Here is a 26,290-nt window from a genome sequence, read left to right on the forward strand (position 1 = left end):
TCTGCAATCAATACTACACTAGTTGCAGTGTACAGTGAAGCACACAACAGCAAAGCCAACAGAAAACCCTGAACACAACTGACTGGCTGAGATCATACACATACAAAAAAAAAAAAAAAAAAACACTGGCTGACATCATACACATAATTCCACAGCCAGCATCTAAACACCATTTAAAAGGGGAGGAGGATGAGGATAATTTACTTTTAAGCTTTTAAACCCAGAGGAGAATGAGGTAATGCTTGGCACACAGGAAGACAGTGGAGAACAAGGGGCAAGATGTGAGAGAATAGTCTAAAGACCAGCGGTGAGAACGAGGTATGAAGTACAGTGATTTACCGTGGGCGATGATCCAGTATACCAGCGAGTCAGGCGTCTGATAAAGGATCCTGTACGGGGCGACACGTGCACTGGAGTCCAGCACAACATCTAAAGTCCCCACCAACAAACCTGCAGGAACAAACAGGGTTCTGAATTCAGGAAAAAATAGCATGTCTGCATCCATGAGAACAATATACATCCACAAATACTGATGGATTTAGCAGTAGATCCGGATCATTTAGTGGCATTAGTATTACATATTAAGGTTCTCCATTTCATTTTTTAACCCAGACCAAGAAACTTATAAAACTAAGTACACAAATGACAATATAGCGACAATGTTACATGGTGTAACAATACACTTTTCTAAAAACACTGTCACGGACACATAATAACGATTAGGATTATCAATACAACAAGTGAGCTGGATGTTATAATGTAATTTATAATATTTTCATTTGTTTCACAGGTTTATTGCCAGGTTCTGTAGGGTCTACATGTACAGGAATTTGTCTTGGTGTGCTGGTGCACAGTAATAATTGAGAAGAAGCATAAATATAAGAAACAAAAATATTATAAAATATAATGTGTATAAGGGGCACGGTGGCTTAGTGATTAGCACGTTCGGCTCACACCTCCAGGGTTGGGGGTTCGATTCCCGCCTCCGCCTTGTGTGTGTGGAGTTTGAATGTTCTCCTCTTGCCGCGGAGGTTTCCTCCCCCGGTCCAAAGACATGCATGGTAGGTTGATTGGCATCTCTGGAAAATTGTCCATAGTGTGTGTGTGTGTGTGTGTGTGTGTGTGTGAGTGAATGAGAGTGTGTGTGTGTGTGTGTGTGCCCTGTGATGGGTTGGCACTCCGTCCAGGGTGTATCCTGCATTGATACCCGATGACGCCTGAGATCCGAGAAGTTCGGATAAGCGGTAGAAAATGAGTGAATGAATGAATGAATGAATGAATGAATGTGTATAAGTATAAAGATTTACAAAAAAAACAAATTGGATTTAAATAAAAACAGAGGCATGAATTGTACACGAATACAGGATGTGCAAAGCGGCCAGTGCAAATATACAATTAAAAATGTTATGTATATTACAAATAAAAGTAAAAAATGAACTGTACATTAGTGCAGGATATACAAGAGTGGACAGTGGACAGGTGCAAATGCTCCCAGTTTGAGGAAAGAATGTGAATTATAACAGTCAGATTTGTGAACATTAATGTAATGTATCTGAACAGTTGGGTGAGGCAGATTATTAATGTGACGTGACATACGTACATAAGTACGGTGACCCATACTCAGAATTTGTTCTCTGCATTTAACCCATCCAAAGTGCACACACACAGCAGTGAACACACACAGCAGTGAACACACACACAGCAGTGAACACACACACAGCAGTGAACACACACACAGCAGTGAACACACACACAGCAGTGAACACACACACAGCAGTGAACACACACCCGGAGCAGTGGGCAGCCATTTATGCTGCAGCGCCCGAAGAGCAGTTGGGGGGTTCGGTGCCTTGCTCAAGGGCACCTCAGTCATGGCCGGCCCGAGACTCGAACTCACAACCTCAGGATTACGAGTCTGACTCTCTAACCATTAGGCCACGACTTGCCCCAAACATTGCACACTGCTGTGTAGTACCTTCAATAATACATGGTTATATTTATAGAACTTTGAGTATAAATTGTGTATAAATGTAAAAATCTACCACAAAATACCAACCATAGACCTGTTCAAGAACAGTGTGTGGTGACGGATTTGATGCGGCGTGTGCTAGTGCAGAGGATTTGTGCTGTAATGGTGCACATGAAGGTGTGACATTGTGTTTTTGTTCTTATCAGCTTATCTTTTTCTGATGTTCAGCAGTTCACCAAATGTTTGACTGTGTGCTTGCCAGAGCTGGGTTTTGATGCCATGTTTAAAGGATAATGACTAAGAAACAGAATTTCCCTAAATAAGAAGCTTATCTGGAGGTGTGGGCATAATCACTTGTAATGCCTGTGTGATGGAAACAATGCAAACAGAATGCAGTAAGAGACAGGTCCGTGTGGATTTGTGTAGGCAGCACAAGTTACAGGTGTCCTCCAGGTGTATGATGATTTCCCATAATTGTCTGGATGCTACAGCGTTTTCTTTTCATGCATTGTGTGGTCTGACTCGTGTTGTTCTCTGAGCAACATCTCATGATTTTTAGGTTTCTAATTTCAATATTGGGGGCACGGTGGCTTAGTGGTTAGCACGTTTGCCTCACACCTCCAGGGTTGGGTTCGATTCCCGCCTCCGCCTTGTGTGCGTGGAGTTTGCATGTTCTCCCCGTGCCTCGGGGGTTTCCTCTGGTTTCCTCCCACGGTCCAAAGACATGCATGGTAGGTTGATTGGCATCTCTGGAAAATTGCCCGTAGTGTGTGAGTGTGTGTGTGAATGAGAGTGTGTGTGCCCTGCGATGGGTTGGCACTCCATCCAAGGTGTATCCTGCCTCGATGCCCGATGACGCCTGAGATAGGCACAGGCTCCCAGTAACCCGAGGTAGTTTGGATAAGCGGTAGAAAATGAATGTATGAATGAATGAATTTCAGTATCTCATCACAGTTTCTGAACGTCCTGAGAAGATCGTCTTTCCGATTGTTTAACCCTAGTAAGGTTATACACCTTCAAAAGTATACTCCATCTAAGACTGTCCAGGCTGGCACAGCAGCTACCTCCAGCCTTCATTATGAAGATGGTGGACACACAAGATGACTCCATCTTGGCAGTTGAGCATAGCATAGAAGCCTTTATTATCGCCACATATACATTACAGCACAGTGGTATTCTTTTCTTCACATACCCCAACTGAGGAGGTTGGGGTCAGAGTGCAGGGACAGATATGATGGAGGGTTGAGGGCCTTGCTCAAGGGCCCAGCAGTGGCAGCTTGGCTGTGCTGAACCTTGAACCCCAATCCTCCGATCAACAACCCAGAGCCTTAACCAGTTGAGCTACCACTGCCCCTAAGTTTGGATAGAGCTCAACCACAGTATGTGGGTGGTCTGGTCACTAGGCACATGTTACAGCCCCAGCCTGGTAACCCTAAAGCAGGCAGGTTAGTTACTTTTTTTAGCCCGGTTGATTCTTCTATTGTTTACAAAGGTATACATCATTGAGGTATACAAGCCACACCACACTCTTCTGTGAAGGCTTTCAATTAGATTTTGGAGCAAGGTCATGCAGATCTGTGCTCATTCAACCATAAGAGCATTAGTGAGTCCATGTACTGATATCAAGTAAGGATCTACATGACCAGACAATCATATAATCATATGACCGGTGATGAAGTTATTGCACAAGCAAAATGAAATATATGAGTATTACAAAATGTTCATTAAATGCATCAGGTTTAGTCATGCTCAGTGTAATAATGTGTGTATTATGAAACTGTATGAGTGTGTGTTGGGTGAGAAACAGAGTGTCTGCCACCTGACTGCGAACGAATCCTGGTTAGTTCCTGTGTTTCAAATAACGTCTGCTGGAGGTGAATATTTTCACACCTTAGTGGTCTTTACAGCATCGAGGTGAAACTTCACACCTGATGAAGGGGCAATTGTTTTCACTTTAAATACCAATCAAGGAGTTTCACAAGAGGGCAATGTTTCATTTGTACATCTACCAAAGTCTTGGTATTGAGAGAGGATGGTGTGGGTTTGAAATGTCTCAAAGTGCCTCCACATATGCATGTATGTGGTCTGTTCACATTCCATGAACTTTCACTGGGCCACAAACTGTGACAGAGAAAGATATTCGGTTCAAATCTCAACATTCGTTAATTATATGCATAATATAAGATTTTCTGTAGGTTTTTTTTTTCAGGATTTAATACACAATCTGATGTTTTCTTAGCTCTACTCAGGTTGATCCACAAAAAAAAAAAAAATAAATAAATAAATCATGTGCTGATAGCATCACAGAACCCAAAAAGCTCATCATGTGATGACTGGCACAAACCGAATGTACGGGATTAATCAGCAGAGTTATACTAAGGAAACAGAAAAATAATAATATGACAAAACACAGAACAGGGTTTGTTTCCCAACAGTAGCTCTAGATATTAACTGAGCACTATAAAGGACATGCGGTATGTAAATGTGTTTTGTGGATTTAGACAAAAAAAAGAAAAAGGTTGTGTTGTGATGGTTGGGACATGATATACAGTCAGTCAACCTGTTCATCCTGCTCCACCACTTTCTTTTCAACGACGCACCATACTCAGCATTCCTCAAGTACTTATCTCTCATACACAAATCCTTAAAATTACATATCAGTCCAGGTCATCTGCATCCTGACCCCTATTTTATTTACGTTTGGTCATTTGCCAATTCCAGCCCACTTGTACACAAGACTGACGAGAGCACACACACCTATTTCAAGACACGTGAAACAGGTCGCCATATCTGTTAGAACTGCTTCACGGGTCCACTTAGATCTGAAAACTCGAGGTCCGACCTGAGACCCGAGCGGGTTCGGGTCTAAAATTTTCACGTGTGCCATGGACATGGGTCGGGTATAATAATAGTGTATCCGGGTCTCGGGTAATTTAAAATGAATGTGTTTTTACCGAACGGACACGAGAAGAATAGAACTAGTGTATCTCGCGTGTGTGCATCGACTCGAGTCCTTTTCCAACCTCTCCTCTTTTTGCCTTGACCACTTGTGACATCGTGTTGCTGGCAGTAAGCTAATTTTCGTTGAAACAGACCTGTCAATCAATTTTGAATCCACTCTGTGGCGGTTACATTTCTGTCTGACTGGTGTGTGCAGGGCTGCATCGGTGTGTGCAACATTTGGGTCCAGTCAGGTTAAAAAAAATTGGCAAGCGGTCGGGTCGGACTCAGGTCTAATTTTTCCGGGTTTGTCTTAAAAAACAATATTATATATATATATATACGTATATATATATATACGTATATATATACGTATATACGTATATATATACGTATATATATATATATATACACACACATCACACGTCGGGTTCGGGGAAAAAATGATTCGGGTCACGTCAGGTCGGTTTCTTTGGACCTGAGAAGACCTCTACTCAGGCTACAGAACAAATCAGGCTTAAATGAGAAAAAAACAACACATCTCAGATTTTACATTTGTGTTTGATAAAGTGATGGACAGGGGTCATAATGCACTATACTGTGGATCAAGCATGGAATCGAGTTAAATCATAAAATAAACACGTTCCTCCAAAACAATGCCCATACAATCACACAAACCCAGTAGGTTTAAATAATATATTGCATGCTAACATCAATGGAAAAACGCCAACTACTTATCTATTCCTGTTGCTCAGATTTTCTGAAAAGGTTCCGTTTATTTACACCGGGGTATGAGAAACTCAAAGTAGCCAGCAGGAGTGGAAAACAGTATCGATAAGATGTAGTTTGAGACAAAGGGCGAACAATCCAGCCTAGCTTTCTTTTGTCAACTGCCAATGCTGATTTAGTACGGTCTATTAACATAACAATCACTAGCACAGACTAGGGCACACGGTATTCAAAATGCCTTGCAAAAATTACATCCTGTCGTTGAATTGGTCTGTAAAATCCTTCAAAGGCAAACGACCATAAATTAACTCTGCTTCTTCTTTAATCCTGACCATAAATGTGGAAGAGTCGAGACTCCTCCTGACAATCTGATCCTTTCAGTTCCTTTTTTTAGGCAGAGTGAGCTGTGCTTTCCTTGCTTGCTTGAGAGGAACAGTACGCATCACATGATGTTATGAGGATAGAGATAGAGGCAAGGTCATTACCGGGAACGTATTGTCCTGAGTCACAAACCAAGCTACTGTTCTGCACGATGTAGAAAACACACAGACCAGGTTTCAGCAGAACAATCATTTCTCTCATTGTCATTCCTTCTCACTGTAGTCAGCTTTCGATACTTCACCAGTCAGGCTCGAGGTTTTGCTCGGATTGCTGCACTCTGGCAAAGGCTTAAAATCAATACAGTCTCGAATAACATGAACCTAAGAGGTCTGTGTTAGAGAGCAATAAGCTGAGAAGATGCTGCCTGAATCCTTACTTCTCCATTGCGTTAAAAACAACATCATTCTTCCTCTTTGTCATGCTCTGTGATTTATTTCTCATATGGTCATCAAGGATCTGATTGAAATCTGCAGTGAAAATGAAACATCGGATGGAGGATTTGAATGTTTACCAGCTATTGTTTACAACTACAGGGAAAAATCTCACACATTTAAGGATTTAAGGAAAGCACTGCTTAAGAGTTTTCCACCTTGGCTGCGGAATCCAAGCTTCAATGGTTGTGTTAATGCCACAAGCTCAGGTACCTCGTTTCAGCTCCAGGTGACAAATACTGTGTACAAGCCACGTGTCTCTAGAGATTTGGCCCTCTTACTAGCTTTCCCAGCCTTCTCTGGACTTAGACTGGAATTAGGGCTTAAAAGCTGCTGTAAGGGCAGGGACCTATGTGCCAGGCTCTCTGCCTCCCTATTCAGTGCCAACTGGCACATCACACTTACACATTTACATAACAGTGACATCATCGTCAACCACGAGCGCATGCGTCGTTCTCCAAACCGTCCTTCCTCCCTTCACAGAACCCACAACTGCCTTTTCTTTAAGACTGCCAATCCTGTGGGGCATTAGACAGCTTCCCAGCACATGTGCTTTACTTAACTACAAAAGAAAACTCTTATGTCAAGTGGGCTGTTCACATGGTTACAACAAAAACACAGTTTTGCGAAGTCCCATGGTCGTGTTTAGCTGGGATAAATGTGAAAGGTAATAGCACGAGTTCTGTCCCAGAAGGGTGATGAGTATGGAAACTTTGTCACTGGTAGATAAAGAGAAAGAGGGGACTGTATTGGATGATAATGATAAAAATGGTGGAATTTCAGGTTTCAAATAAAATTTCATTCCTTCATTTATCTTCAATAACTGCTTTATCCCGGTCAGGGTTGTGGTGGATCTAGGTCCTATCCCCGGGAACACTGTACTCCATTCCTTGCTTAGGGCTTCACACACAAACCCATTCACACACCAATTTACACATTAAAATTCAAACACCCATTCAAACACCTTAGGGCAATTTAAAATCTAGGATCCTGGAGCTGTAAGGCTGTGAAATAGCTGTGTTACCCACAGTGCCGTTAACACTTTCTATTACATAAATATTAATAAGAAAAATAAAGCAATGTTTCTTATTTTTGGCATTCTCCTGCATGATTTCTCAGTGATTATTCCCCTACACCATCCAAATCCAGAATCAAAGCTGGGTACAAACGTATGAATGTGCATACAAAATCTCTCAAAACCGTTTTGTTGAATGGCTTATGAATGAAATCGACAGTTAAATAGAAAAGTTAATGCTTATTTTATTTAATGAACGACACTAATGGTGACTCAGTATTTGGGAAGCTAGAAAAGATGTAAATTCAAACCCCAGTCTCATAAATCTGCCACTTTTGAGCCCTTTAGACGTCATCTGCAAAGCTCAATTGGATTTAATTTGGATAAAAGCACCTGTCAAATGTAATGAATGCCCCAAATAATATATTTTTTTAACTACTCTCTTCACCCCCGAATAGCTTTAACTGCTTCAGAGTAGAACGTCATTCAATGCAGCATGTCCAGCTCAAAAGATCAACGCACGAAGAAGCTTCAGTTGAGCAATCACAGAGGCTTGTGAGACGAAACCCTGACCTGACTCTGGACATTGATAAGGAAACCCAGGCAAACAAGTCGGCCCCTTAACTTTTGTACTCTACGCTGATTTTACTGAATGGTTTATCAGACTCCTTTCAATAAGTTGATTATGCTCTTCAGAGTACAGGTGAATACGAGTAGACTCGAGTAATGACCATACTGAAAAGAAAAAACTGACAAAAAAAAACACAACAACATAGTGTTTTGTGCTATGCAAATAATTTATCTGCAATAAATAAAGAAAATCTAATAAAATTAGTAAATAGACATACATCTGAGATGAGTTCACTTTAGTCTAGTCAAGCTACAGCGTTTGAGGAGCCGACACACACACACACACACACACACACACACACACACACACACACACACACACACACACACACACACACACAACCACATAGCTAAGGCAGTGATTCAGCAGGAATGTTTTGCTCTGTCTGCCTGCACACTTTCCATGCTCCCAACAGCATGCATAAAATCAGTGATGAATCATACACATGTACCCAGATTCTATAATGACACCAAATAATTTAAACGTTTTTCAAGAAACAACAATTCTCAGTGATCCAAATGTTAAGGATACCTTTCCAGCCATAGATCAAACTTCACCCTGGACTAACCAATGCAGGCTATTCCGTTGATAATCACCTCACATGCTAATCACCTGATATGATAATTTAGAGAAATGTTTCCCAATTCTAAGTACTTTCAACTCAATCAATAATTATTATTATTTTTTTTTATTTCTCTGATGTAACATCCCTCATTTAACTCCAGCTCATTACAAGCCCTGTGGGTGATTTAAAGCAGGGTTAGAATGGAGGATTAATCCCACAATGCACTGCTGAGTACATCAGGATAAGGATTGGGCAACGTTGGGAAATCTTAGATTGGCTTCATTCGTGGTCAGAATGCAAGTCTGTGTGATTTTAATATTATGTAATCTATGTATTTTCTAGTCAGATGAGAGGATTTGGTAACAAGACCTGTGACGTTAAAAATAAATAAATAAATAATTCAATCCAGTGCACTCATGGCATGTTTACTGTGTATCTCCTTAAGGGTTATAAATAGAGTCCCAACAACATACACATTTCCTTTACACTTCAAAGTAAAGCCACTTAAATAAAGCTAAAACTCTGAACAACGCACCATATAGCCATATAAATGCAATAAAATATGCAGAGAAAGGGGGTTTTTCAAGGCCTTTAGTTTCCTAGATTGTAGAACAGGCTCTTCATTCAACTAATAAAACCCACAACTCCCTTCAGGGGCTCTCTTGAAGAATAAGAGCCTTAACTTGTGGAATAAAGCTTCCATCATAATGGTTGTTTACTTTGAGAACCTAACAGAATCCTTAACAGTTGAACCCTTCAACAGATAGCTTCACATTCAAATATTACCGCTTTCAAAAGCAAATAATCCTTTTCCAACCAGAAATGATGACCAGCATCCAATAAAGTTCCAAGTAAAAAGTTCTTCAAGGTGTTTTTGGATGACTGTTTTCTCGCTTTTAAAACAATCGCTGTATATAAAACTTCTAACCCCTCATCCAGAGGGATTTTTGAAGAATCCTTAGAGGTTCTAAATTAATACAAATAATAAAGAGGTAATAAAAAGCAAATCCAGAACCTAGGTCTTTGGGACGCTCCTCTGGGGCGAGCATATAAAGCACAGAATCCTACAATGTTCTAAATTAAATCAATTTAGGAAGCTAAAAGTCCTTGAGGGAGCTTTTTTTTTGTCTAAGAGAACAGGGTGATAGTAATTTAGTAATCTATGACCCTATACATTACTGCACAGAGTGCCAGATATTCTTTTCAATGCTTTGACATATTAATATGCAATGATCAAGTTTCCCTAGAACTTGTAACTAAAGAACCTTTATGAAACCAGAGTGAGATTAAAATGGTGCCATTTACTCTCTATCCGTACAGACGTTTTGAACGGGGTGCAGAATATGTTCACGGCATTCTGTTGTTAGGCTAAACTCGTAAGGGATTTGCTTCCAAGAACAAAGAGCTGTGAAATCTCAAGAGAGTCTAGATTTACCTTCAGCTCTGAGTGTATCACCTAGACCTTTAGAGTATAAAAGGCTCCATCTAACAAATCCATCAACCTGCTAAGTTCTCTGGTTCTCTACCCTGTGCGATAAAAATGTCTAAGCAAAACACCATAACGTTCTGTATATAACCTATTTAGGAAGCTTGGAATTCTTAACAAACCTTCGAAGAACATACGCTCATCAACCTACTGCATAAATGTGTTGGATATTCGCTCATACACTTTCCTAAGACACATTATAAAGCACATGACCTCGGTCTGAATCAAGGAATCGAGTAATGCACAGGCATGTGCTATGTCCGAAACCACCAGATCGTGTGTCAGAATAAAACACTATCTAGGGTAGTATACATTTTCTATGCCATTATCTGGTTTCAGCCATATTTAGTGGTTCATAGGCTAATGACTAATGTGTTCACAGTGAATCTGTGCTGTGTTAGAGAAGGGAAAACACAAATCTCAGTAGGGCTGTGGAGACACTACATTATTCTGAGAGAGTAAAATGTGGGTTGAGTCCTAGAGGATTGAATTAAGAACCTCTGATCTAGACTAGAGCGCTCGACTGTGGCCCTAGAGAGCTGGAGTTTAGCACTCTGATGTTTTCTTTTTTCATGAGATCTCTTGTCTATAAGCTGGAGACCCACCTCGTGTACAGTTTAGCTGCTTCTACAGTACCTTTCATCAACCACCTGGTCCAGGTGATCAGGTGAGCTTTAAGAGCAGGAACAACTGAAACTGTCCGAGGCTTATGTATAGCGTGTACTCAGTTTTTACATGAATGCTAGAAGATCTCACCAGCTAGTCCTCCTCCTCCTCCTCCACCTTCTCCGTGTCCTTTCCTCTTCTGCAGGATGAAGTAGGGGTTTGCGCGCTCGGTAACCCAAAGCGCACCGGCCAGCAACACCTCCTCCGGGTGGAGCCACATCTTCTCCTTAACAGCCTCGCTTTATTTCCTTACGACGGCATCCAAATCCGATCCGATTCAGTTTAGATCCGTGGGGTTTGTGCGCAGGCGGCCGGAGCGTTTGCGCACTCGGGCATTAAATTACACAATCTATAAAAGAAGGATAATACTAAAATAAACAAAGGGACGGAACAGAACATCACTGCGTAAAGGTTCATAAACCTCAAACAAAACACACCTGGAGAGTAGATTTCTGAAGATATAAATCATATGTAAATATATAATCAGCTCTATATTTACATTACATGCATGACTAAATATGAATCCGCGCAGTCTTTTGTTGACGCTCAGGTGCACCTTCGGGTGATCTCTGTCCAGTCAGATGATTTAAATCAACCCACAGTGATAAATATTAGAATCGGAGCACAATCCATTCGCGTATTTACGGATCCATCGCTTCAAACCTGCGCGTTCAAACCAAATAAACAATGCGCTTTACTGCAGGAGGTGAAGCGACTCTCTAGCGCCGCGCAAAGACGCGCGTCACGATCGAAGCCACGCCCACGCCTGTCAGCATACTGGGCAGGGCTTCAATGGGGCTTTATTATTAACACCTTTAGATACAGAAGTATTTTATTATGTAGAGAAATACAGTGTATAAACAACATTACAACAATAAACACAAAGATATATATATAAAAGATAATATCTGTATATCTATATTTACATCAGAGTCAGAATTAGAATCAGAATCAGGTTTAGTGTGTTGATGTTGACACACACAAGGAATTTGGTTCCAGCTGTTTGTGACTCTCAAAAGTACAGAGATAAATAACAATAAACTAAACTATACAAGACAAGACAATACAGACTGTACAAGACAGACTATACAGGAAGACGCCCTTATCCAGAGCGACTTACATTTTTATCTCATTTTTATACAACTGAGCAATTGACGGTTAAGGGCCTTGCTCAGGGGCCCAGTAGTGGGAAACTGGTGGATGTAGGAATCGAACTCACAATCTTCCGATTGGTAGCCCAACACCTTAACCACTAGGTTACCACATCCCCCAAGACAATACAAGACAATACAGACTATACAGGACAATACAGACTATACAAGACAATACAGACTATACAGGACAATACAGACTATACAGGACAATACAGACTATACAAGACAATACAGACTATACAGGACAATACAGACTATACAGGACAATACAGACTATACAAGACAATACAAGACTTTACAAGACAATACAGATATATAAAGAATAAAGAATAAAGAATATATGACTGATGAGTTATGTACATAAAGTGTGAGAGTGCATGGTAGTGCAAATAACAGTGTTGTGTAATATTATGCTTTTTGTACAATATACATCAGCATAATATAGATATTACATCATTACATCATCACATCATCCGACTGACAGTTCTGATAATGCAGTACTCCGTGCCCCCTCTGCCTAAAACAGTTCTACTTCTTTGACATGGTTCCCTTGATTAGTCTTTTGTCTAGAGAGAAGGAGACTATAACAAAACACACTCAATATTATATTACACGGTTCACTCAATGCTGCTTTACTAATTATGATATTTAGCATTTAATGTAAGGAGGAGTTACAACACTATGTGGTAAATTGTTCATGCAGTTGTTCAATTGTTCAATTGTTGTTTCCTGTTTAGTTAAAATCAGTGTAAGTGAACCTAGCACAAAATGAACATACAGCGGTGTAGGTGTGCACAGCGGTTTCTGTGACTAAGAGCATTATACAGTGGGATGATGGACAAACTTACAGCAGCTGGCCTACTTAGTGAATCTGCAGCAATACAAAACTGCAGTCATATTTCTGTTTCGTCTGCAATGTAACACAAGGTTCAAGGCATTTTAATGAGTTAGTATTGATTTTTGTCTGAAGAGGAAAATATTGCTATCTATGGAGTCTTTCAGCCATCCAGGTTGTAGTGAAAGTGTAGTATACTTCATTTTAGTCACAAAGTCTATATCTTTGTGTTTAAATGTTTTTTAAATAATAATTTTTAGTGTAAAGAAGGAAGTTTATAAGCACTTGAATTGACCTCAATGTGCATCATTGTTATTTTGCTCTTTAGATTTATCATCTATACCCATGTATATAACCCACACAGTGAGGTGCTATTCACAGATGCAATATGGTTTTGTGTGTGTGTGTGTGTGTGTGTGTGTGTGTGTGTGTGTGTGTGTGTGTGTGTGTGTGTGTGTGTGTGTGTGTGTGTGCGCTTACCACAGAAGGTAGGCGGAAAAGGGATGTTTATGTGTTACAAACCAAAGTGCATACCATTACACGGAGGCAGTGTTTTTTCCCCTAAACTCTTCGAGTGTTATTAATAGTGTCCACCTTTTCATTTACTTCATCCCACACGTTCTTCTGCTGTTATCTAATATTATTCAAAAATAATAAATATTAAAAGAAAGTATCGAGCAGCATAAAAGAAAAACTGCCATATATCAAATGCTTTCATCCCCATACACACATTGTTATGTTTTTTAACCCTGATAAATCCTAAAAAACAAAAGTCTTTTCTTTATTCCTTCAACTGTAGAAAGCAATTTGTCTTTGTCACTTTGAGAGATACAGTATACTGTAAAGAACCCTGAGTCTAATCCTGAAAGACTGGGAATGAGGGAAATTTGGAAAAAGAATGCCATTTTATCACAGGATTTGTTCACACACTCATTCACACACTCCTTCAAATTCAAATTCACGCCTGTGTGTAATTTAGCCTGCAGGCATTTGGGAGGTGGGACAAAATGGACTAAACCAACTGGAAGAATCCAACATGAATACAGGGAGATTTGCGTGTACACCATATACTGCTTCTAATTATTTGCTTTTTGTCTTCTGTACATCAAGGTCTAATGTTATCGTGCATTAAAAAAAAAAATAAACTATAGGTTTTTAGAAGCTAAAGTGCTTCTGTAGGAAGTGAAACCACTGTAGTGATAAAGTGCATCGTTTCAGTTCATTCTGTTCTCAGTGCAATACATCAAGCAATATATTTAACAGGCTGCATCAGAAAGTATGCAACTTGTGACAAAATACTGCTTATATAACGTGAGGTATGACAATCTCACTCAAGCACACACACACACACACACACTGAAAAACTAAAAAAAAAAAAAAAACAACACAGTCCTAAAAATGTCATTGAGCTTTTATACTCACCAGCCAGAAGGAGCTGGAGGATTCCCTGAAATCTTAAAGGTCTTGTGAGGTTAGTGAGCAAAATATGGAGTTATATATATATATAATATTAGAAATTAATTTCCAGTAGTGGAAGAAGACACAGATTTGACCTCCACTCCATACCCTACACCACAGAAAGCTAGCCTTTTTTCATGATATGCTGCTAAGGATCTGATCACACAGTCATTTAAATTTCTGTCATTTAGCAGACACCCTTATCCAGAGTGACTTACAATTTCTTTCCATTTATACAACTGAGCAATCGAGGGTTAAAGGCCCCTTGCTCCGGGGCACAGCAGTGGCAGCTTGGTGGACCTGGGATTTGAACTTATAACCTTGCAGTCTGTAGTTTTATTTAGTCCTTAACCATTAGGCTACCACGTCCCCACAATCAGTCTTATTAATTTACTTCACTACACTCTATAAACCACATAAACTGTATATAAATTCATACACTGGCCTACACTCAGCTCGGCGCTCCTAATCGACTGATTCTACCACTTAGAATATAGAAATGTCCCAGAATTTTCTCTTTCGGTATCATGTGAAACTCCTTTTTGGACTTTGTGTATTTTGTGAATCATCTGTTGCTGTTGTGGTTTCCTACATGGCAGAGAAAATTCTTGTACATCACCAGATCTCAAAAAAAAAAAGATATCCAGTTTCTGTATGTGAATGTCACACAGTGTGTGTGACTCATGTCCAAAATGATTTCTATCAAAACAACAACAACATTTCTTTAAACTGATTTAATTTAAACTCACAAGGTTTGCTGAATTCTGTACATCTTAAGCACTATTTTTCAGCATATGGTAACCGTTTCATCATCCTACGACAGGGATTAAAGAGCTGAAGTTGAAAGACGAGATACGTGACAGCTTTCAGAAAGTGTTCCAGAGGAAACAGTTTACTTTGAATACGGGAAGTGAAACGTTGCTACATATTTTTTCAATGAAACCAAAATATCCCCCAATAAAAGTGTTTCCCAATTAGACCAAGTCAAATATACATTTAATGTCAGAGCATTGCGGAATTTGGATTACTGTGTGTGTGTGGGGGGGGTGGGGGTGGGGGTGGGGGTCCCCAGAGATATCCATCCTTACGAGATAATGGCTCATAGAGACTGTATTTTGTTGTTGTGATTGTTTTTTATTATTTCAAATACTTCACCAACACCAGAAGTAGGTCACTTTGGTCACAGATGTACTGTAATGGAAGACTTGATGAGTAACAAGCCATGTCTGACTGAAATATCTCCACATGAAGCAGAATTTCATTTTGAGTCTGAAGCTTACGGCTTACTTTCCCCCTCTCTCTGGTAAAACCATGGTATTTGTGTAAACAGCTATCTCACGAACCATCGGCCATAAAGCCGCAGCACACACACTGACACGGTATAAAATGTAAAGTTAGCTATAATGGGGAACTACAGCTCATGGTTAATAAGACTGGGGAAGTACCGCATTGACCCGAATCTGTCCCAACTACAGTGATCAACCTAACCATCTTATTGTAGTCCTTTCACAGCCATCTTTCCTCAACCACTTAACACCAGCGTGACATGACACTTATGCTTTGTGTTCTTCATTTAAAGGATAAAAACCGTCTAAAAAAAATTAACTTCCATGTCTTAACTCTCAATATATTTGTAATATGCTGAAAATCTATTGTTCTCTAAATAAAGGTGTGATGTCTTACATTATAGAGGAATATAAAGATTATATTCTACAGAGTAGATGAACTGAGCATAAAGACAACATGGCTCACCGGCATCCTCATACATTTTTTCCCTTTCTTACATAAAGCTCTTATTAAAGAAAAGACAGATTGAAAAACATCTATCTGACACCCAGATTTATAGCTGAGGCAACATCAAAAATGCAAATAATTTTGTTTAGCTAAAAATATGTGCAGAGATGCAATACTAAATAATGTCTTTTTTATTGTTAGTCGGTTTTTTAACGGATTCTGATCCTTCTAATTCTGATTCTTATCAAAATCGCACATGCATATTTCTGCATTTGTTCTAGTATGTAATTGTTTCTATAGCAACAAAAAAACATCTCTTGTTGATATTGTGGTTTTCTATAAGGAACATTTGTGTATGTGTCAGTGCTTTGTAACACTCCGTGCTGTGACTAGTCATAGTTAAGCCTAAAACCAATGGCCCTTCATAAGTCCTGTGTTTCCCCTGATTAATCACCCACTATTGTATTCACGTGAATCCAACATAATTATTTACTACTTTTTCCTTCACCCTTCATTCACTTAATAAGCAGCAATAGCAAGTGAATTGTATTGATTTACTCACTTTATAGATTCGGTAATTAAAGGCAGGGTCTCTGATTTTTGAGAAATGCTTCAGAAAACTTTGTCAGGCCGAATAATAAACAAGAATCAAAACAAAAATCAAAACAAACGTGTAGCCAATGAGCAGAAAGGGGCGGTGCTTGTGTATATTTGCGGAGAGAGTGTTCAGTGCGCATGTGTGACATTAGCAGAAAGCGGTTTTAACATTGACATGGAGGTTAAAAACAAAGAAAGAAAGCGAAGAAAGGCTTACGATAAGACAAGAAGTAGGACGTGTTAATATAGGATCAGCTTTCCAGCGCTGGAGAGAACTGAAGAAGCGGGAAGTTGGCCACATATTCACAGATTGGAGTTTCCCGAGTCAATAACTCCTGAGCTAAACGCTGTTACTACACAAATAACACCTCTTTTCTATCGTAGTAATGTAGAGAGGCAGCTACAACCGTTTTGTGTAGTAACAGCGTTTAGCTCAGGAGTTACTGACTCGGGAAAAACTTTACTTTAAAGGTTGCTTCTCGATAGGTGAGTAACGTTGGTTTTGCTTTGTTACACAGAACTAATATATGTCTTTGTCCTTTACATGATTATGCTTGTGTGTCATTTTTGCTTGTTTGTTTATCTGCAATCGTATTGTTCTTCCCTTCAGCTATGATAAAGACACATTTCTTTCCATTAGTCGCCTGGGTTACGTTTGTGTGGGTGGAGCTATAAATACAGGGGTGGGACCTGTTTGGGTTAGGGGCGTGTTTGTTTTGGTGATTTTATATGCCAACATTGGCTTTCAAAAATCAGAGAAACCCTGCCTTTAACTACATTTCGTCTAAGTAACAGCTTGCAATTTATCTTTCAACATTTGGTGTATAAAGAAAAAAAAATTCTTAAAGGGTTTTGGCTTTACATCATCATCATCATCATCATCATCATCATCATCATCATCATCATCATCATCATCATCATCATCATCATCATCATCTTCAACCTGATTAAAAGATTGACTATCACAAATAAATACTGTATATAGACCTCCGGTACTTGTGCACCACAGCAGTTTTCCCCTGTTCTTCACCTTCAGAAATGGTTCTTCAAGGCTTTTAGTTGTATGATATTTTGTAAGACAAAATGGTTTCTCAAGAGTTCCTTGGATAGATATGGATTCTTTGCTTTCTGAATTGGAAGACTCTGCGTAAGGATTGACATAATGTAAAATATTTAAAGGCTTCAGGTAAAGAATGCTAAGAGGAAGAATCTATAAACGTTTTTACAAGATGGTTTTTCTTTAAAAAAAAAAAACCAACACATTTACAAAGCTCTTATCCGTCTTAAGAACCCTTGAGGAGCACTGTCTCATATTCTTGTGAAATGAATGTGTAATGAAACCAATTACTTCCTTCATGAAATCAGCCATACAGTCACATGAAATCAGTGATACAGTTACTCCACACTATTCATCAGTGACAACCCTGCTGGTGATGCTTGGCTCCAATGTCTAAAATTAGCAGAGGAAACATAGATCTTGAGTGTAGTCAAAGCAAAATAATGAAAGCAGCTGCATAAAAGAAGATGAAGGTGAAGGAAAGTGGCATGGCACAGCTCCAAGGTCTCCAGATGAATCCTGAGCTTGTGATATTGTCCATATGGAGTTTCATGTTCTCCCCTGTCCAAAAATGCTGGCAGATAGATTGGTTATTAGAAATGACCCCTAGCTGTGAATATGAGTTTTCATGTCACTACCTCTATGAAAGAGCACTTGAGGAAAAGCTGTAGTAGTACAAATCTACTGAATAACCAGTTCTGATCTTTATAATACAACAAAAAAACAACAACACCAGCATACCAGTATACTCTTTGTGACCTCTCAGTGATAACACGTGTTATAAGTCAACAAGAGTCATGGCTGAAAACACCACCACTTTTATCTATCAGCAGATATCTTCTCAGAGCTCCAATGCAACCAAACTTCACCTGGTTCCTCAAGGTCATCACTGTACACTTAAAGAGAGAGAAAAGGAGTATATTTGTTTAAGCTATCAAGCAAATAATTTGGTCCCCCAGATTGTGAATTTTCAGCTTTTAATGAAGATTTAGTGTTTCTTTCTTTGTACCTCACTGGTTTGGTAGAAAGTCTTTTGACGTGACTTCGAGAAAGCTGCTGGCCACCTCTGCAATCTTGAATACTGCAATGATAGCTGTAGATTTTTCAAACCCAGTGCATGTACTTAAAAATCCATCCATAACAAAAGCAGCATGTGTCTAAAGAGTGCCAAATCTCTGATTAATCCACCTCCTGTGTCTGTCTCACACAACCTCCAGCAATTTAATCAACTCAGTTTAAGGATCTCTATCACTACTCATTATGTCTTCTATTTAAAGACAGCGGTGGTCCATCGGAAGCCACTTATTTACTCAATAAACAGTAAAATGTGCTGGCATTCATTTGTTTTTCATCGACTTCTGTTAATGAAGACGAGCGTTTCACTGCGGCGTTATTGGAACATTCCATTTCCTTTTCTTTTCTTTTTGTAATAATGAATGCAAATGATTTTATTTCAGTGAAACTGAACGAATGCTGTAACAGATTTTAATATGATGGGTAATGTTTTGCAGAAATAGTAAATTGTTTAATATAATATAATTTGGTTACCGTCAAAATTGTATGCATTATAGACCAGGAATAATGTTATCCATAATGTTATACACCCTGTGCTCTTTTGCATTTTTGACAGCAGGCTACAAAAGAGTTTCTTTCTCAGTCACATATCTCAGCTTAATCAACCACCATCTGCACCACCCATCTCCATCTCCATCTGCCTGTCTGTCACACGCAGGCTCCAGAAATTCACTGATCATGATCTTTATCATTACTCATTCTTCCTTTCCTCAAAGGCAATTATGGTCTTTTGGCAGCCGGACGTTTACTCAATAAACAGTAAATAGTACTGACATATAATCTGCAGAATGCTCTAATAGTTAACTTAGGCCATTGGTGTATACTTATTTATATGCCAATGGCCTTATAAGGGTTATAAATATAAGGGTTCTTAGCTTATTCTCTCTCTCTAGCTCACTAGTCCATCTCAGGGCACTGTGCACACACACACATATTCACACACCTAGAAGAAATTATTCACTCACTCACTCTCTCACTCACTCATTTTCTACCGCTTATCCCATCTACCTCGGGTCACGGAGCCTCAGGCGTCATTGGCCATCAGGCAGGATACACCCTGGACGGAGTGCCAACCCATTGCAGGGCACACACATTGTCATTCACTCACTACAGACAATTTTCCAGAGATGCCAATCAACCTACCATGCATGTCTTTGGACCGGGGGAGGAAACCTTAGTACCCGGAGGAACCCTCCGAGGCACGGGGAGAACATGCAAACTAGCCACACAAGGCGGGAATCGAACCCCAACCCTGTAGGTGTGAGGCAAACATGCTAACCACTAAGCCACCATGCCCCCTTTAGAAGAAATTACTCTTAAGCAATATACATACAGCTACGTTTTTTGGAGTTGCAACAAACCTACATTGAAATCCACATGAACACGGTTAGAACACGCACAGCTCGGGAAACCTGGAACTGTGAAGCAGCAAGACTACAGAAACTTCAAGAAGTCGAGAAGAAACCTTTTTTCCTAATGGTGAAGGTTTATACATTTTACACTGTTCAATCTAGAACTCTAGATAATTCTAGGTTTGTCAAGACTAGTCTTAAAGGATCTATGTTAAAAATTCCTCAACATTTTTAAGAAAGGGCTTAAAAGAGTCAGCAAACCTAGTGGTGATTGATTGCAGCAGATGCTTGCTGTCAAACATGCATTATGCACAAACAAAGATTTGTAAGAAACATCGGAGTGTAATGTTCTTGGGACAGGCTCTAGATCAGAGCAGAGTAGAACATGGTGAAGCAGAACATTGTGAATAAACACCAAGCGGTTATTACACATGAATTGTGTGATAAGATGCTAGCTAGTGAATTTTAAGAGGAACCCTGTAACAGGCAGTTGTGAGTCGAATAGACAGCACACAGTCTAGCAGCTTGTTTTTAAGCGTAAGTTAATGCTAGTTGTAAAAATATTGCATTTTTGATCTGTGAAACAAAATACAATGTGCCACGACTGAGGTGCCCTTGAGCAAGGCACCGAACCCCCCAACTGCTCCCCAGGCACCATAGCATAAATGGCTGCCCACTGCTCCGGGTGTGTGTTCACGGTGTGTGTGTTCATTGCTGTGTGTGTGTACTTTGGATGGGTTAAATGCAGAGAACGAATTCTGAGTATGGTTCACCATACTTAGCCGTATGTCACGACACATATTTATCTGACTGTTTTGTTGTTGGAGTCCCATAACATGAATTTCTCTTGCCTTTTCTGCTTTTTTATTTATACAGTATATGCAATGACATATCAATCTGTCCATCCATCTATCCATCATCAATAAAAATCCAGTCTTTTTTATTCATCCACCCATCCACCCATCCATCCATCCATCCATCCATCCATCCATCCATCCATCCATCCATCCATCCATCCATCCATCCACCCATCCATCCATCCACCCACCCACCCACCCACCCATCCATCCATCCATCCATCCATCCATCCATCCATCCATCACATGATGTGAATAAATCAATAACAAAAAATCAGAAATCTACAGACCTTTGTTTTGTTTTGATCTACACTGTCTATACTGACCAGTATTGTCAGATAGAAACCAGGAACACAGTACTTTCTGGTGTTTTTTTTTCTTTCTCCTTCCCCACCTGACTAATTTCTCATCCACTTTCTAGTTAGAGATGTGAAACTAATGTTCTGAGGCTTATTGTAATGGTGGGGTTTTCATGATGCCTGTGAGAGTCCAGTCATTCTCACTAGTGACAGAAGAAACTACTATGGATGTAGATACATCTGCTCATAGATAACACCACCTCCCTTGCTTAAATAATGAAAGTGAATCTATGGAGAAAATTGTATGACGTTAATTGCGAGAGACGATGGAGAACCCCAAGGGAGAAAAATGAGTTTACTCAGAAATGAATTTAGAAAATTCACAAAGATTTCAGGACAGTTGATGAGTTCATCGCAGATTTTACATCGTATTTAAATGAAGTTCGGATAAAAACCAAAACAGAAATAACACCAAAAACACCTTGCCACAAAGCACTAGCAAGAAATGACACACAAATTATTCATTCAGGCCAATGGTTTAATAAATGAATATCATTTCTTTCATGTCTGTAAGAGACCTGAAATAAGTTGCTGATTATCCTTCAGCTCTACGGTTTATAACCGGTCATAAATACCCATCGTTGTGATGTACAGTATATAAAGGAGTTCTACAGCTTCCTGCCAGGAAGAAGAGCTCTCCATTGGTAGATCTTTATTTATAATGCCATTCTTTATCCACTGCCACTGTAAATCATCAGACTGTTTTGAACGGGAAGGTCAAGTTTATAATACTCAGATCAATGCTGACACTCCAATACAATATAGCTCAGGTTTAATCTTTCAGCTCCAGCGCTTTATACACTGGGAATAAACTTTAAGAGCTTTAAAGAGGATGCCACATTTTTGAAAAAATAATAATAAATAATTTTGGGACATGCTGTTATATATAAATATTAAGTGACAGGATGGCATGATTTAGCCTGATGCAAAGCAGATTTACTTTTACCAAGCCAAAGTCTATCATATAATTAATGCTAACATTTGGTTTGGGTTTTTTTTTAAAGTCTTTTAGTTCCTGTTATAACAGTTCTAATCAGTTATTCCAACACCAGCCTCAACCTTTTTTTCCCCCTTAAATAGTAATAAGACAGAAAACACAGCTAGATCTGTTAATTGTTGCTTTCCAGTGGCATAAAACTCATAGCAACAGATTTACACATGACTATTACAAAGTACAGATACTGTAGGCTCCATCCATAAACATAGACCTCTCCTTACAACAAACTATTCTTTGTGAAACATCACGATCATTTTTAATCAACTTATACTGTCGTATAAGTCACTTTGAATAAAAACTAGACATTAGTCACTATGAAGGAAACAATAATTTACTAGTAACAATGCATTGAATAATAGCTGGGAGTAGAATCAGGGCTGCTGCTCTGACCAATCAGAATGGAGTATTGTATTTTATTGACTTTTTTATTTGTTGATTTCTATGTCTCAGACTGTTTTATTGTGATTAGAAAGGATGGATGGATAAAAGGATAGATGGATAGGTGATTTATTAATGAATGGATGGATAAATGGAAGGGTAGATGAATGGACAGATGGATCGATGTATGGATTTATTGATGATTGGATTGATAAACATGGATAGATAGATAGATGGGTGAATAGATGGATGGACAGCAAAAATGTGGATGGATGGATGGATGGATGGATGGATGGATGGATGGATGGATGGATGGATGGATGGATGGATGGATGTCATTTGTATCAATTTATATCAGATGGTTAGTGATGAATGGATGGATGGATGGATGGATGGACAAATGAATGGGTGGTAGGAAGGGTGGATGGATAGAAGGATGGAGGGTCCAAAAGACCCTCCATCCTTTTTTTTTGGATGGATAGATTGATGAATGGATGATGTGACAGATGGACAGAGAGAGGACTGGACGTACAGATGGACAGAGAGTTGGATTCATAGATGGGATTATTGATGAATGGATGGGTGGACAAAGAGATGGACGGATGGACAGATGGTCAGATGAACAAATGGCTGGATGGAAGGATAAATGGATGGATTGATGGACAGAGAGAGGAATGGATGGACAGATGGACAGGTAGTTGGATGAATAGATGGGTTCCTTGATGGAAAGAAACAGGTGGATAGATGGACAAATGTACGGCATTAGCAGGCACCCTTATGCAGAGTGACTTACATTTTTCTCATTAATATAGCTGAGCAATGGAGGGTTAAGGGGCTTGCTCAGGGGCCCAGGAGTGGCAGCTCTGTGGTCGGGATTTGAATGCCCAACATTCTGATCAGTAGTCCAACATCTTAACCACTGAGCTACTACTTCCCTATGGATGTGAGGATGGAGGGTTACAATGAGGTGGATGGATTTATTGATAGATGAATGGATAGATGAATGAATGATTGAATGAATGAATGAATGAATGAATGAATGAATGAATGAATGTCATTATATCAATTTAACAATGTTTTTCCTCAGATTTATCTAAATGCAATGCTGAAAGAATAGCTTTGAGAGATGGAGCCTGCACTAACACCAAACTGGATTCAGAAATGACTAAGTAGAGGTTTTTCTTCCGAATGTGTCCTTGTTAGTATATAGTGTACACACACAACTCTCAAAAAAGGAGTGTTTGAAATAAAGAGATTGAAAAGACATGACATTGAGACAAAATAAAAATGTTCCTCTACTCAGATGTGGATTTTTAAATATGCTCTATGGTTTTATTGATATTCTCAAGGTTTCTACCCCCGCTTGGTCACTAGCATCCTTGGATGCTATTATTTGCTCTTTTCTGCATATCTGGAGCCAAATCATCACTTTATATGAATTTACAAACACAGAATGTGCTGGAATTGTGTTTAGAGCCTCACTGACATCTACAGTACAAAATACTGTATATATGAATGTATTGTATGGTACATGGGTATGAAGATAGCTCGGCACTGAAGTGTCAAACACCAGCTCTGCAGTCTCATCTTATGCATCTTTTACCTTTACTTTTCTTCTCCCTTTTCCTGCATGTGTCTATAGAGATGCTATTTATATCACACCTGTTTCCTTTTATTGCTCTGGCAGGGGATATAATAAGTGAGCTGCTGGGTTTATTTTCCACTCAGATGCAGGACATAAATCCCTCCGCTTCTCCAGCCTGTTCTCTTATTGACTCCATCCTGAGTCAAGAGCCAGTGATGGAAAGAGAGAGAGAGAGAGAGAGAGAGAGAGAGAGAGAGAGAGAGAGAGAGAGAGAGAGAGAGAGAGAGAGAGAGTAGTGATGGGAGATCGTGTAATGATCCATGTGGTGACTCATTCATATATTTTTAGCCACAACGACTGTCTGGTTAGCAAAACGGACCACAACTGATTAACATATTAATCCTCTTTTCCAAGCTAAATTGAACCACCTATGTGAGACTAGCATGTTTCTTAAAGTGACAGATGATTACAGAGTTACTGAATCTAAAAAAACATGCATGTAAGGTTTATAAAAATAATTTGTTTGAGGATTTGCACGGTGGCTTAGTGGTTAGCACGTTTCACCTCACACCTCTATGGTTGGGGGTTCAATTCCCGCCTCCGCCTTGTGTGCGTGGAGTTTGCATGTTCTCCCCGTGCCTCGGGGGTTTCCAGTTTCCTCCCCCGCTCTAAAGACATGCATGGTAGGTTGATTGGCATCTCTGGAAAATTGTCCGTAGTGTGTGAGTGTGTGAGTGAATGAGAGTGTGTGTGTGCCCTGTGATGGGTTGGCACTCCATCAAGGGTGTATCCTGCCTTGATGCCCGATGACGCCTGAGATAGGCACAGGCTCCCTGTGACCCGAGAAGTTCGGATAAGCGGTAGTGAATGAATGAATGAATGAATGAATTAAATACAGAAAGTGTAATCTGCATGTAATCTGCGGGATGTTGTAGCCTAGTGGTTAAATTGCTGGACTACCAAACGGAAGGTTGTGAGTTCAATTCCCACATCCACCAGGCTGCCACTCCCTGAGCAAGGCCCTTAACCCGCAATTGCTCAGTTGTATGAAATGTAAGTTGCTCTGGATAAGAGAGTCTGCTAAATGCTGTAAAAGTAGGTACATGCTAGTGGCATAGAGACACTGAAGACATTTTAAATGAGTCTGTTATTTTTTTTTTAAATTGTCAAGTTGTTAACAAAATTGTCTAAATTGTCAAGTTTTATATTATGGAACATGATGATTACTTTCATAATGACTTCAGTGCAAGAACTTGTGTTCCTTTTCTTCATGACCTTCATTAAACTGAGATGATGCAGCTTCCTGCTGAGAACATGAGACTTCCAAATATTTCAAAAGGATGAATATGAGTGAATATGAACTATAATGGGTTTTCTTCATTAAGCATTACAAATAAATGTCAAGTGAAGTTATAGTGCATTATTAACTATACAACTGAACACTTTATCTGTTTAAACTGGCTTTTAGGTTTTACTTTAATATCAGATATGTAAAGGTAATTTGCACTAAAACTCCAAATAATGCATTGAGTATAATAATATGAGTCTGCGGGAAAGGGAATAAAAACTTGCATTAATGACGTCCTTTACATCTAAATAGGGATTGGCATTAAATCTAGCATTGCTGCTTATGTGTCATGCTTTTAAAAAAGCAAATGTGTTTGATGATACAGGTTTAATCGGTGAGGCAGAAAAACAGTAAGCGCTGAAAGGAGGATTATTATGGAGTGTCAGCGCCACCAAGTGGACAAAGGCTTGTACAGGCCTTTTTTTTAACAGGGCAGTATGAAGTTTGAGATTGTTTTCAGGCCAGTAAAACTGTACTTTAAACTAGTGCCCTAGACCTAGAGAGTTTATTAGTTTTTCCTCTATGTATGCAAAAAACCACAAATCATCGAAATAAGCTTTAAGTATCCTTTTATTTAAAAAAATTATACACACAAATACAAACGAATGGCAATCCTACTCTCTTCTTTGACCAGGTTATTCCATAAAGAGGCAAAAGCAGGACAGATATAAATCCTACTACACATAGTAAAC

General features: G+C 39.4%; 1 protein-coding gene across 3 annotated transcripts in view; it reads right to left on the reverse strand.

The window, feature by feature from the left end:
* The window catches only part of tbc1d9 (TBC1 domain family, member 9 (with GRAM domain)), a 42,581-nt gene extending 31,013 nt beyond the window's left edge, over positions 1–11,568 (reverse strand). The window contains exons 1-3 of one of the 3 annotated variants that reach the window (XM_047812268.1): positions 11,318–11,568; positions 10,904–11,162; positions 340–450 (exon numbers count right to left, since the gene is read on the reverse strand). In XM_047812268.1, coding sequence (XP_047668224.1) covers positions 340–450; positions 10,904–11,033 — 241 coding nt within the window. In that variant the 5' untranslated portion in view covers positions 11,034–11,162; positions 11,318–11,568. Of the gene's footprint in view, positions 1–339; positions 451–10,903; positions 11,163–11,250 lie in introns of all 3 variants that reach the window. The other 2 variants (XM_047812269.1, XM_027145830.2) reach the window with 2 other exon arrangements.
* Positions 11,569–26,290: the final 14,722 nt, after the last annotated feature.

This window comes from Tachysurus fulvidraco, chromosome 4, assembly GCF_022655615.1.
Source record: "Tachysurus fulvidraco isolate hzauxx_2018 chromosome 4, HZAU_PFXX_2.0, whole genome shotgun sequence".
NCBI classification, from domain to species: Eukaryota; Metazoa; Chordata; class Actinopteri; order Siluriformes; family Bagridae; genus Tachysurus; species Tachysurus fulvidraco.